Source organism: Salvelinus fontinalis, chromosome 16 (assembly GCF_029448725.1).
Source record: "Salvelinus fontinalis isolate EN_2023a chromosome 16, ASM2944872v1, whole genome shotgun sequence".
NCBI lineage: Eukaryota > Metazoa > Chordata > Actinopteri > Salmoniformes > Salmonidae > Salvelinus > Salvelinus fontinalis.
Genome location: NC_074680.1, coordinates 17293981 through 17307033, shown reverse-complemented (window position 1 = coordinate 17307033; position 13053 = coordinate 17293981). Strand labels below are relative to the sequence as shown.

At 44.5% G+C, this 13053-nt stretch overlaps 1 protein-coding gene across 1 annotated transcript; it reads right to left on the bottom strand.

The window, feature by feature from the left end:
- Positions 1–5309: 5309 nt before the first annotated feature.
- LOC129812734 (interferon alpha-inducible protein 27-like protein 2B) lies at positions 5310–13053 on the bottom strand. Its single transcript, XM_055864562.1, has 9 exons — positions 12774–13053; positions 11750–12155; positions 9859–9903; positions 9333–9428; positions 7697–7738; positions 7337–7498; positions 7036–7170; positions 6814–6960; positions 5310–6476 (listed from the first exon to the last, which is right to left on the bottom strand). The coding sequence occupies exons 2-9, from the start codon at positions 12081–12083 to the stop codon at positions 6337–6339; spliced, it is 1101 nt and encodes a 366-aa protein (XP_055720537.1). The 5' UTR covers positions 12084–12155; positions 12774–13053; the 3' UTR covers positions 5310–6336.

The following is a 13053-nucleotide window of genomic DNA, read 5'->3' as shown; positions in this document are numbered from 1 at the left end:
AGCTGGTGCTTAAAGCTAGTGAGAGAGATAAGTGTTTCCAGTTTCAGAGATTTTTGTAGTTCGTTCCAGTCATTGGCAGCAGAGAACTGGAAGGAGAGGCGGCCAGAGGAAGAATTGGTTTTGGGGGTGACCAGAGATATACCTGCTGGAGCGAGTGCTACAGGTAGGTGCTGCTATGGTGACCAGCGAGCTGAGATAAGGGGGGACTTTACCTAGCAGTGTCTTGTAGATGACCAGGAGCCAGTGGGTTTGGCGACGAGTATGAAGCGAGGGCCAGCCAACGAGAGTGTACAGGTCGCAGTGGTGGGTAGTATATGGGGCTTTGGTGACAAAACGGATGGCACTGTGATAGACTGCAACCAGCTTATTGAGTAGGGTTTTGGAGGCTATTTTGTAAATGACATCACCGAAGTCGAGGATTGGTAGGATGATCAGTCTTACAAGGGTATGTTTGGCAGCATGAGTGAAGGATGCTTTGTTGCGGAATAGGAAGCCAATTCTAGATTTTACTTTGGATTGGAGATGTTTGATGTGAGTCTGGAAGGAGAGTTTACAGTCTAACCAGACACCTAGGTATTTGTAGTTGTCCACATATTCTAAGTCAGAGCCGTCCAGAGTAGTGATGTTGGACAGGCGGGCAGGTGCAGGCAGCGATCGGCTGAAGAGCATGCATTTAGTTTTACTTGTATTTAAGAGCAATTGGAGGCCACGGAAGGAGAGTTGTATGGCATTGAAGCTCGCCTGGAGGGTTGTTAACACAGTGTCAAAAGAAGGGCCAGAAGTATATAGAATAGTGTCGTCTGCGTAGAGGTGGATCAGAGACTCACCAGCAGCAAGAGCGACATCATTGATGTATACAGAGAAGAGAGTCGGTCCAAGAATTGAACCCTGTGGCACCCCCATAGAGACTGCCAGAGGTCCGGACAACAGACCCTCCGATTTGACACACTGAACTCGATCAGAGAAGTAGTTGGTGAACCAGGCGAGGCAATCATTAGAGAAACCAAGGCTGTCGAGTCTGCCGATGAGGATGTGGTGATTGACAGAGTCAAAAGCCTTGGCCAAGTCAATGAATACGGCTGCACAGTATTGTTTCCTATCGATGGCGGTTAAGATATCGTTTATGACCTTGAGCGTGGCTGAGGTGCACCCATGACCAGCTCTGAAACCAGATTGCATAGCGGAGAAGGTATGGTGGGATTCGAAATGGTCGGTAATCTGTTTGTTGACTTGGCTTTCGAAGACCTTAGAAAGGCAGGGTAGGATAGATATAGGTCTGTAGCTGTTTGGGTCAAGAGTGTCCCCCCCTTTGAAGAGGGGGATAACCGCAGCTGCTTTCCAATCTTTGGGAATCTCAGACGACACGAAAGAGAGGTTGAAAAGGCTAGTAATAGGGGTGGCAACAATTTCAGCAGATAGTTTTAGAAAGAAAGGGTCCAGATTATCTAGCCCGGCTGATTTGTAAGGGTCCAGATTTTGCAGCTCTTTCAGAACATCAGCTGACTGTGTTTGGGAGAAAGAGAAATGGGGAAGGCGTGGGCGAGTAGCAGAGGGGAGGGCAGTGCTGTTGACCGGGGTAGGGGTAGCCAGGTGGAAAGCATGGCCAGCCGTAAAAAAATGCTTATTGAAATTCTCAATTATAGTGGATTTGTCGGTGGTGACAGTGTTTCCGATCTTCAGTGCAGTTGGAAGCTGGGAGGAGGTGTTCTTATTCTCCATGGACTTTACAGTGTCCCAGAACTTTTTTGAATTTGTGTTGCAGGAAGCAAATTTCTGCTTGAAAAAGCTAGCCTGGGCTTTTCTAACTGCCTGTGTATATTGGTTTCTAGCTTCCCTGAAAAGTTGCATATCACGGGGTCTGTTCGATGCTAATGCAGAACGCCATAGGATGTTTTTCTGTTGGTTAAGGGCAGTCAGGTCAGGAGAGAACCAAGGGCTATATCTGTTCCTGGTTCTAAATTTCTTGAATGGGGCATGCTTATTCAAGATGGTGAGGAAGGCATTTAAAAATATCCAGGCATCCTCTACTGACGGGATGAGATCAATATCCTTCCAGCACACCTCGGCCAGGTCGATTAGAAAGGCCTGCTCGCTGAAGTGTTTCAGGGAGCGTTTGACAGTGATGAGTGGAGGTCGTTTGACCGCTGACCCATTACGGATGCAGGCAATGAGGCAGTGATCGCTGAGATCTTGGTTGAAAACAGCAGAGGTGTATTTGGAGGGCAAGTTGGTTAGGATGATATCTATGAGGGTACCCGTGTTTACGGAATTGGGGTGGTACCTGGTAGGTTCATTGATAATTTGTGTGAGATTGAGGGCATCAAGCTTAGATTGTAGGATGGCTGGGGTGTTAAGCACGTTCCAATTTAGGTCGCCTAGCAGCACGAGCTCTGAAGATAGATGGGGGGCAATCAGTTCACATATGGTGTCCAGAGCACAGCTGGGGGCAGAGGGTGGTCTATAGCAGGCGGCAACGGTGAGAGACTTGTTTTTAGAGAGGTGGATTTTTAAAAGTAGAAGTTCAAATTGTTTGGGAACAGACCTGGATTTAAACATAACTCTGCAGGCAATATTTTCAGTAGATTGCAACACCGCCCCCTTTGGCCGTTCTATCTTGTCTGAAAATCTTGTAGTTAGGGATAAATGTCAGAATTTTTGGTGGTCTTCCTAAGCCAGGATTCAGACACGGCTAAAACATCTGGGTTGGCAGAGTGTGCTAAAGCAGTGAACAAAACAAACTTAGGGAAGAGGCTTCTAATGTTAACATGCATGAAACCAAGGCTATTACGGTTACAGAAGTCATCAAAAGAGAGCGCCTGGGGAATAGGAGTGGAGCTAGGTACTGCAGGGCCTGGATTCACCTCTACATCACCAGAAGAACAGAGGAGTAGTAGTATAAGGGTACGGCTAAAAGCTATGAGAATTGGTCGTCTAGAACGTCTAGAACAGAGAGTAAAAGGAAGTTTCTGGGGGCGATAAAATAGCTTCAAGGAATAATGTACAGACAAAGGTATGGTAGGATGTGAATACAGTGGAGGTAAACCTAGGTATTGAGTGATGATGAGAGAGATATTGTCTCTAGAAACATCATTGAAACCAGGTGATGTCATCGCATATGTGGGTGGTGGAACTGAAAGGTTGGATATGGTATAGTGAGCAGGGCTAGAGGCTCTACAGTGAAATAAGCCAATAAACACTAACCAGAACAGCAATGGACAAGGCATATTTACATTAAGGAGAGACATGCTTAATCGAGTGATCATAAGGGTCCAGTGAGTAGAGGTTGGTTGGGGTCACGGCGATCCAGACAGCTGGCCGGGTAGCTGGCTATCGGTAGCAAGATAGCATAGGATGGAGGTCTATTTTTAGTCACCTCGTGCGTTTTCGTCGGTAGATTAGTGGGGTTCCGTGTGGTAGAGGGGATCAATCCAATTGGCAAAATTGATATAGTGACCCAAGAAAATTTGTCCGATATACTTATTCAGATAGCAGCCGATAAGACAGCTAACGATTAGCGGGCCCCAGATGAGCGTTCAGGTAACGTCGCGACGGAGGTGCCAGTTGGATAACTCCCTCGGGCAGATAACGTCGATAGTCAGTCGTGAAGGCCCGGTGGGGCTCCGCATTTGTAGTAAAAAAGAAAAAAAAAGAAAAACGGGTCCGGATAGGTGATTGTAGCCCAGGAATGGCTGATGGAACTCTTCAGCTGGCTAGCTCCGGAATAATTTAAGTTTGCTCCGGGATCGACGTAAGCCAATAGTCACACGGTTTGCAGCTAGCTAGCTGCGAAATCAAGGTGTGATATAGTGGTATGATATCTGTAATTGCAAACAAAGGTTTCTGTACCAAATATTAAGTTCTGCTTTTCTGATGTATCAAATACTTATGTCATGCAATAAAATGAAAATGAATTACTTAAAAATCATACAAATGTGATTTTCTGGATTTTTGTTTTAGATTCCGTCTCTCACAGTTGAAGTGTACCTATGATAAAAAATTACAGACGTCTACATGCTTTGTAAGTAGGAAAACCTGCAAAATCGGCAGTGTATCAAATACTTGTTCTCCTCACTGTATATATCCACTCAACATGTATTATTTCCTAGTGGTTAGAGCATTGGGCCAGTAACCGAACGGTTGTTGTCCTTGATGATCTTTATGGCCTTCCTGTGACATCGGGTGGTGTAGGTGTCCTGGAGGGCAGGTAGTTTGCCCCCAGTGATGCGTTGTGCAGACCTCACGACCCTCTGGAGAGCCTTACGGTTGTGGGCGGTGATACAGCCCGACAGGATGCTCTCGATTGTGCATCTGTAGAAGTTTGTGAGTGCTTTTGGTGACAAGCCGAATTTCTTCAGCCTCCTGCGCCTTCTTCACAACGCTGTCTGTGTGGGTGGACCAATTCAGTTTGTCCGTGATGTGTACGCAGAGGAACTTAACTTACTACCCTCTCCACTACTGTCCCGTCGATGTGGATAGGGGGGGGTGCTCCCTCTGCTGTTTCCTGAAGTCCACAATCATCTCCTTTGTATTGTTGACCTTGAGTGTGAGGTTATTTTCCTGACACCACACTGAGGGCCCTCACCTCCTCGTCGTTGTTGGTAATCAAGCCTACCACTGTAGTGTCGTCCGCAAACTTGATGATTGAGTTGGAGGCGTGCAAGGCCACGCAGTCGTGGGTGAACAGGGAGTACAGGAGAGGGCTCAGAACACACCCTTGTGGGGCCCCAGTGTTGAGGATCAGCGGGGTGGAGATGTTACCTACCCTCACCACCTGGGGGCGGCCCATCAGGAAGTCCAGTACCCAGTTGCACAGGGCGGGGTCGAGACCCAGGGTCGACGAGTTTGGAGGGTACTATGGTGTTAAATGCTGAGCTGTAATAGATGAACAGCATTCTCACATAGGTATTCCTCTTGTCCAGATGGGTTAGGGCAGTGTGCAGTGTGGTTGCGATTGTGTCGTCTGTGGATCTATTGGGGCGGTAAGCAAATTGGAGTGGGTCTAGGGTCAGGTAGGGTGGAGGTGATATGGTCCTTGACTAGTCTCTCAAAGCACTTCGTGATGACGGAAGTGAGTGCTACGGGGCGGTAGTCGTTTAGCTCAGTTACCTTAGCTTTCTTGGGAACAGGAACAATGGTGGCCTTCTTGAAGCATGTGGGAACAGCAGACTGGGATAAGGATTGATTGAATATGTCTGTAAACACACCAGCCAGCTGAGGATTTCTGTAAATTGATGTGGCTCTCTGCAAAATCACCGGATGTTTTGGAAGCAAAACATTACTGAACATAACACGCAATGTAAACTGAGATTTTTGTATACAAATATGAACTTTATCGAACAAAACATACATGAAGTCCTATGAGTGTCATATGATGAAGATCTTCAAAGGTTAGTGATTAATTTTCTCTTTCTGCTTTGTGACTCCTCTCTTTGGCTGGAAAAATGGCTGTGTTTTTCTGTGACTAGGTGCTGACCTAACATAATCGCATGGTATGCTTTCGTCGTAAAGCCTTTTTGAAATCGGACACTGTGGTGGGATTAACAACAAGTTTATCTTTAAAATGGTGTATAATACTTGTATGTTATAAATTTTAATTATGAGATGTTTGAATTTGGCACCCTGCACTTTCACTGGCTGTTGTCATATTGATCCCGTTAACTGGATTTCAGCCGTAAGAAGTTAAATTACAGTTATCCAGAATGTGCAAGGGAACCACACTTGTTCTGTGTTTGGTGTGTCATAGGGCTGGGTACGGTGACAAAAAAACAAACATTTTTCCATTATACAATAGACTTCTATTTTGAAAGTATGTGTGTGTCACATGCCTATGTGTTCCTGTGAGTGGATATGCATGCGTCTGTTTGTAAAGGGGGATACCTAGTTGGTTGTACAACTGAATACCTTCAACTGAAATGTGTCATCCGCATTTAACCCAACCCTAAATAAACTTCCACGTCTTCGGCACCCGGGGAACAGTGGGTTAACTGCCTTGCTCAGGGGCAGAACGACAGCTTTTTATCTTGTCAGCTCAGGGATTCGATCCAGCAAACGCTCAGTTACAGTGCTCTAACCACTAGGAAAAAATACATGTTGAGTGGATATATATGTATGTTTGGCAACACCAAAGGGGGTATACATATGCACTCATAACACCTATATGAAATCATTCAAAACACTTTCATGAATGTTGCAGTATCAATCCGTTTTTTTATTTATGTAAAGGGCCCTCTTCCGGGATCTCTTCTCATCCTCTCTTCCCTCTCCTCCCTCCTTTTTAGACGTCCTGATTCTTGAGAACAGCCATCCCGCCGCTCCACCAACTGCTGTTCTAACACCTCACACACCTTCTGCAGCTGCTGTAGTCGCTCCTGAAAGCTCTCTCTCCTCGACTCCTCCCTCCCCTTCAGACGCTCCACCAACTGCTGCTCTAACACCTCCCACAGCCTCTGTAGCCTCTCCTGAAAGCCCTGCAGCACCTAGAGGAAGACCACACACATTGCTGTTCCTTCCACATACGAGATACAAACATCCTCACTGTTGTGAAGGGTCATGGCTCTTATCCCAATTACCTTCTGGCCACGCCCCCTCCCTGCAACTCACCACACCTGATCAAGCTTTTACCTTACCTACCAAAAGTTACTTGTCCTTTCATATATGCAATAAAGTGACAACTACTGCTTGCACTTTTACTACTGCCCCAAAGTGGTAGCTTATCTACCTGAACCAGCCTTAGTGTACAGTCCTTCGCGCTAGAGGACAAACATTAATTTAACTCCATGACCAATTTATCAATGATACATGAATCCGACAAACCTCCTGCAGCAGCTGCTGTAGCTGCTCCTGTCTCTTCTTCTCCTTCAGGTGTCCTAGTCCTTGAGGCCAGCCATCCTGCTGTTCCCCCAACTGCTGCTCCAACACCTCCCACGGCTGCTGTAGCCGTTGCAGAGAGCCCTGCAGCACCTAGAGAAGACCACACATGTCACTATCCCATATATGAGAAACAAACTTGCTTACATTACACTGCCACTCACACACCTGCCGTAGCTGCTGTAGTAGCTGCTGCTGCTCCTGAGAACCCTGCTCCTGCGGCCACCCATCCCATGGCTCCACTAACTGCAGCTCCAACACCCCCCACCGCCGCTGTAGCCACTCCTGAAAGCCCTGCAGCACCTAGGTTGACCACATACACATCTGTCACTGTCACACATAAAAATAAAAAATCCAAACAGCAATGATAAATTATATAGTCATATGCTTTAGTAATTTATGACATCACAAACACCAACATTGGCTATCTTTATTTTCTTCGAAAGACTGTAGCTTTCTTCGTATTTACCTGCTGACTGTAGAGCAGCAACAAGACCCCCGGCTGCTATCCCACCTCCATTTACCGCAGCCGCTGCAGACATCATGCTTGCTGCATATGATCCAGCAGCAATCCCACCAGCAGTGAATCCTATCGCTCCTAGGACAACTGGTGCCATTGCCACTGCCGCAACTATGAAGGCCCAGCAGAAACACTTGAGCAAGCAACCAAAAACATACCTGAGCTCTTGTTAAATGAGGTTGACAATAGTATCACTATCATGTGAATGTTTGGCCTAAACGACAAAACAAAGTACTAATACATCTGTAAAATTATTTGAAGCTGGTAATTGATCATTTTAAGTCATGCTGACTAAATAAATAATCTTACCTGCTCCCACTGTTGCTGTTACTGCTGCAGCAGTACCTGTTCCTAAATGGCAAAGAAAATATTGCTTATTTTATGATAACCTCCTTTTATGTCAACTCAACTTGTAATTCACCCAATCCATCAGAGTAACCTTGGTTGTTGATTGTAAACTAAGTACTCACCATTTTGGATTCGAAAGGATAAAAGGGCTTTATGCTGCATTAGTTTGTGTCGGGGGGCTAGGATCAGTCTGTTACAGTTTATCTGGAGTATTTATCCTGTCTTATCTGGTGTCCTGTGTGATTTTAAGGATGCTCCCTCTAACTCTTTCTCTTCTCTCGGAGGACCTGAGCCCTAGGACCATGCCTCAGGACTACTTGTCGTAAAGACTCCTTGCTGTCCCCAGTCCACCTGCTGCTGCTCTAGTTTCAATTGTTCTGCCTGCGGCTATGGAACCCTGGCCTGTTCACCGGAAGGGCTACCTATCCCGGACCTGCTGATTTCGACTCTCTACCTCTGAATGATTGGCTATGAAAAGCCAACTGACATTTACTCCTCCCGGGTGGCGCAGTGGTCTAGGGCAGAGTCTCTGGGTTCACGCCCAGGCTCTGTCGCAGCCGGCCGCAACCGGGAGGTCCGTGGGGCGACGCACAATAGGCATAGCGTCGTCCGGGTTAGGGAGGGTTTGGCCGGTAGGGATATCCTTGTCTCAGTATGTAAAATGTAATAAAATGTATGCACTCTACTGTAAGTCGCTCTGGATAAGAGCGTCTGCTAAATTACGTAAATGTAAAATGTACTCCTGAGGTGCTCCCTCGTCTGCTAAATGACGTAAATGTAAAATGTACTCCTGAGGTGCTGACCTGTTGCACCCTCTACAACCACTGTGATTATTATTATTTGCCCCTACTGGTCATCTATGAACATTTGAACATCTTGGCCATGTACTGTTATAATTTCCACCCGGCTAAGCCAGAAGAGGACTGGCCACCCCTCAGAGCCTGGTTCCTTTCCAGGTTCCTGCCTAGGTTCCTGCCTTTCTAGTTTTTCCTGGCCACCGTGCTTCTACATCTGCATTGCTTGTTGTTTGGGGTTTTAGGCTGTGTTTCTGTATAGCACTTTGTGACATCGGCTGATGTAAAAAGGGCTTTATAAATCAATTTGATTGAAAAATAAATGTGATTTTAATAAAGAACTGTTCTAGCCCATCAGTCCGCCCTTCATATAGTCCCAAAATATAATTATATACATTGCATACGAAAGCCATCCTAAGCTATCCTAATAAAAAGCCTATATTTACTTCCTGGTAAAAAAAAAAAATCGATGATTATGCTTTTTGACACATCATTGATATTTTCCAGGACTTCTGGTCATGCGGGAAATACCACTTGAAACCTATGAGTGTCATGGAGGTGGCTTTGTGACTTTAGTGGGCTTTAGCTCAGTGGGGTAATAGTTTCAAAGAACATGGGTGACCCAAAATGGATACACACAGGACACACATCCTTACATTATAAGAGCAAAGAAGAAAACGACAAAGTCAATCATCAATGATAAATTCTACTCAATAAGTCATATGATCTAAACACTATAATCACAAACACTACCATTGGCTTCCTTTATTCCATCATGCCATTAAAGCTTTCTTTGATTTTACCTATTGCGGCGCCCCCTGCAGTTGCTCCAGCAGCAACCCCAACAGTAGTCAAACCTGCCACTCCCAGGGCAACTGGTGCCCCCACCACTGCCGCAGCTGTGAAGGCCCAGCAGACAAGAGCATGCAGCGAGCAAACAACCAAAAACATACATGGCTCCCTGTTATAGGAGGTTTGACAATGGTATCACTATAATGTGAATGACTTAGGCCTAAATGACAAAAGAAAGTAGTAACACAACTGTGAAATTATTTGAAGGTAACATCTAGAAAGGGCTTAACCAATAATGTTCAGAGCATAGACTAGAGATTCCTTTTCTTATACTGACAATTATTGTGCCATTTATATTGTGTTTCTTATTCTGGCAATTATTGTTCCATTTACGTTGTTTGAACTTATCAAAAGTATGTTTACAATGGATTTTGAACAGAAAGTGTTTTTTTGTGCAAAAATCAACAAATATAATAAAGATTAGTTGAGTTATTGGATCAAATAGAATATTCATGCTGACTAAATACATTATCTTACCTGCTCCCACTGTTGCTGCTGCTCCTGTAATGATCATCCTTTTTCCTAAATAGAAAATAAAATATTGCTCTTTTATGATAACCTGCTTGTTGATACAGCTACTGTATGTGTTAGCCAGCAAGTTAACTTGTAATTCGCCTAATCCACAACAGTAGCCTAACCTATTGTAGTTTGTTGAAAGTAAACTAGCTATTCACTATTTGGGATTTGAAAGGTTATATGGGTGCATTTTACTCATAAACCATCCTCTAATGCAAGGGGGGAAAAGTACGGCTCGCAAAACATGTATTTTTTTTACCCCTTTTTTCTCCCCAATTTCGTGGTATCCAATTTGTAGTATTGAGAATTTTCCAGAACATGTGTGGCCATTATACATTTCAGGATAGTTAGCAAAACTAGTGCTCTCTATGTGTGCTCTGGGTCATTAGACATGCACCTGTCTGGGGAGTGGACACGACTGGTTATTTATGCAAAAGTGTTATGGCCTAATATGTACTGTTGCTATGGTTACACCTCTTGGGTCTTTTCCAGTACATGGGTGTCCCTTTCAGAGGAGTTAGCAGGATGACATGTATGGTTATTTCTGTAAAGTGCCAAGGACTGTTGCTATGGTCCTACATGCATGCCCCTGTCTTAAGGCGACATTTTTTTAAACTATTGGTGTGGCTCTACAGTTTCCATGCCCTAATATGAAACCAAACTAAAATGAATAAGGCAATAAGATAACGATGGCTAAATGCCAGACTTAAGGAGGAAAAAGGTATAAGTAGTATGTGCCAATACTGAAAGTGAGTTGATTTCATGAACGAGCTCGGCTTTTATTATGTTGTAATAAATGTCTATTTGAACTCACAAGCTACGGTATTTGAGAAATATGATTGACTGAATATTACCACGACGGTAGTTAGTCTTGTTCCATCGCTGCAACTCCCGTACGGACTCTAGAGAAGTGAAGGTGGAGAGCCGTGCGTCCTCCGAAACCCTACCCGCACTGCTTCTTGACACAATGCCCGCTTAACACGGAAGCTAGCCGCACCAATGTGTCGGAGAAAAGAGCATACACTTGACAACCGTGTCATCGTGCATGCACCCGGCTCACTACAAGATTGCTAGAACGGGATGGGACAAGGAAATCTCAGCCTGCCAAACCCTCTCCTAACCCGGATGACTCTGGGACAATTGTGCACTGCCTCATGGGTCTCCCAGTCACGGCCAGCTGTGACACAGCCTGGGATCGAACCCGGGTCTAGTGACGCCTCGAGAACAGTGATGCAGTGCCTTAGACCGCTGCGCCACTCGAGAAGCCCCCACAAATTGATTTTAACAAACAATTGGTCCCCCACAAAATGCAGCCCTCCGTTGAATTTCAAAATCCCGATGTGGCCCTCGAGCCAAAAAGTTGGCCCACCCCTCCTTCAGTCCACCCTTCATATATTCCCAACATTTCATTACATTGTGCACTAGAGCCTCACAGCTATCCTAATAGAAACCCTACATTTACTACCTGGAAAATATCCATGACACAAAACACATTATCAAGAATATTTTCCAGGATTGCTGGTCATACTTAATACCACTGAATACCACCTATGAGTGTCATGGAGTTGGCTTTGTGAGTTTGGTGGGCTTTAGCTCAGTGGGATAATACAGACATGTTGCTGTGACCTGGATTCAACACATTATGTTCTGTTATTAAATATATGTTTGTTTTGGTAAATTCCAAAAGTGTTGTGTACTTAACACTCCCTGTCCAACTATTACATGTTTTCATAAGTATTTATGACCTTTGAACATTATGGGTGCATGTTGCTATTAGTACAAATGTTGAATATTGTGCTCCCATTTTGATGATCAGAGTTGTGAAAGTTTTGGGAAGTTCTGTTTTACTCACTGTTCTGTTTGATTCTTTGTGAATCATCCGGGTCCTGAGGCTCCTGACAGTCTTGAGGCTCCTGACAGTCTTGAGGCTCCTGAGCTATGCTGTAGTAAGCAGTGAGGGCATCAATCATTGCTGCATATGTTTCAATCGTTGTCAAGGTATTTAAGATGCGCAGTCCCTCCTTCCCAAGGTAAACGCTTAACAGTGCCATCTTCTCTTCCTCTGGCAAGCCTCTTTGTGTAATGTACAACTCAAAATACTTTATCCAGTCATTCCAAGGCTCCTGCGGCTCACCGGGTCCCGGCAGAAATTTGGTAGGTGGGGAAAAGCTTGATTCTGGCGCCATCTTCGTTTGCCTTGGGTTTAACCGCTTTGGGCTTCAGGGTTGGTGCAACTTCGGGTGCAATCTAGATGCAAACTGCAAACAGTGGGAGAAAAGTTACAGCATTTGACTCTCTCATTACACACACATTTCAAAAGGCGGGACAAAGTGCACAAGTTATAACTCTATAGAGTTAAAGGAAAGTACTGTATTTGGAATATTAAAATGATAACAAATCTTGAATGTGGAACACATCTAATAACAAAAGCTCCTATGGAACGTTGAAACATAACGCGTCTACTGTAAAAGCAAATCACCACACATCGAAAAACGAATGACCACATCGGATCTTGAAACTTCTATAACAAATTACCTAGTTGAATATTGAAAGCACACCCCTAAATTCCAAATGACTAACTTTAATATCGAAAACACTAAGTAAACACAAGTAAGCTCTAAATGATAGGTCTTTTTGCAAACACATACATTACTTTGTCAGTGGTATTCAAACTTTTTCAGCTGGGGACACCATTGTTTGCACAAGAATTTCTGTTTTTTTAATTCGTCATCACCCCTTTTTTGAGAAAGTTCTAAAAAATAATCTGTACTCAACATTATTTTGCCGACCAACCTACATGCGCGCAAACTGATTGGTCGAGGTAACAGCACACATAGATTATAATGATGATAGTAAGTTTTACACGGTTTACAAACCTGTGATAATGTTAACCTTCCAGCTACAAGCAGCATCACGCATTCCAAATGTTTTCCCAGTTTCACTTTCCAGCTTCAAGAAAGATATCTCCGCCCAGTAATTATTTCAGGGAAGTGAGTGTAGGTTTACAGCCAGAGTGGGATATGTGAAGCGAGAGATACAACTCCGCACTTTGTCCTGGGTGAAATTTGAAGCTATACAGACAAAGTGGTTAGTGTGTTTTTTTGACTGGAAGGCAATGGGATTGTGTCGTATTTGGTCAAGAAAAACATGTGCTGT

Coding starts and splice junctions, on each gene's coding strand:
- LOC129812734 (XM_055864562.1), bottom strand. CDS start 12,083: ATGGCGCCAGAATCAAGCTTTTCCCCACCTACCAAATTTCTGCCGGGA. Junction 7,739..9,332: donor TGCAGGGGGCGCCGCAATAG/GTAAAATCAAAG, acceptor TTTGCCATTTAG/GAACAGGTACTGCTGCAGCA. Junction 7,499..7,696: donor AACAGCAACAGTGGGAGCAG/GTAAGATTATTT, acceptor GGGCCTTCATAG/TTGCGGCAGTGGCAATGGCA.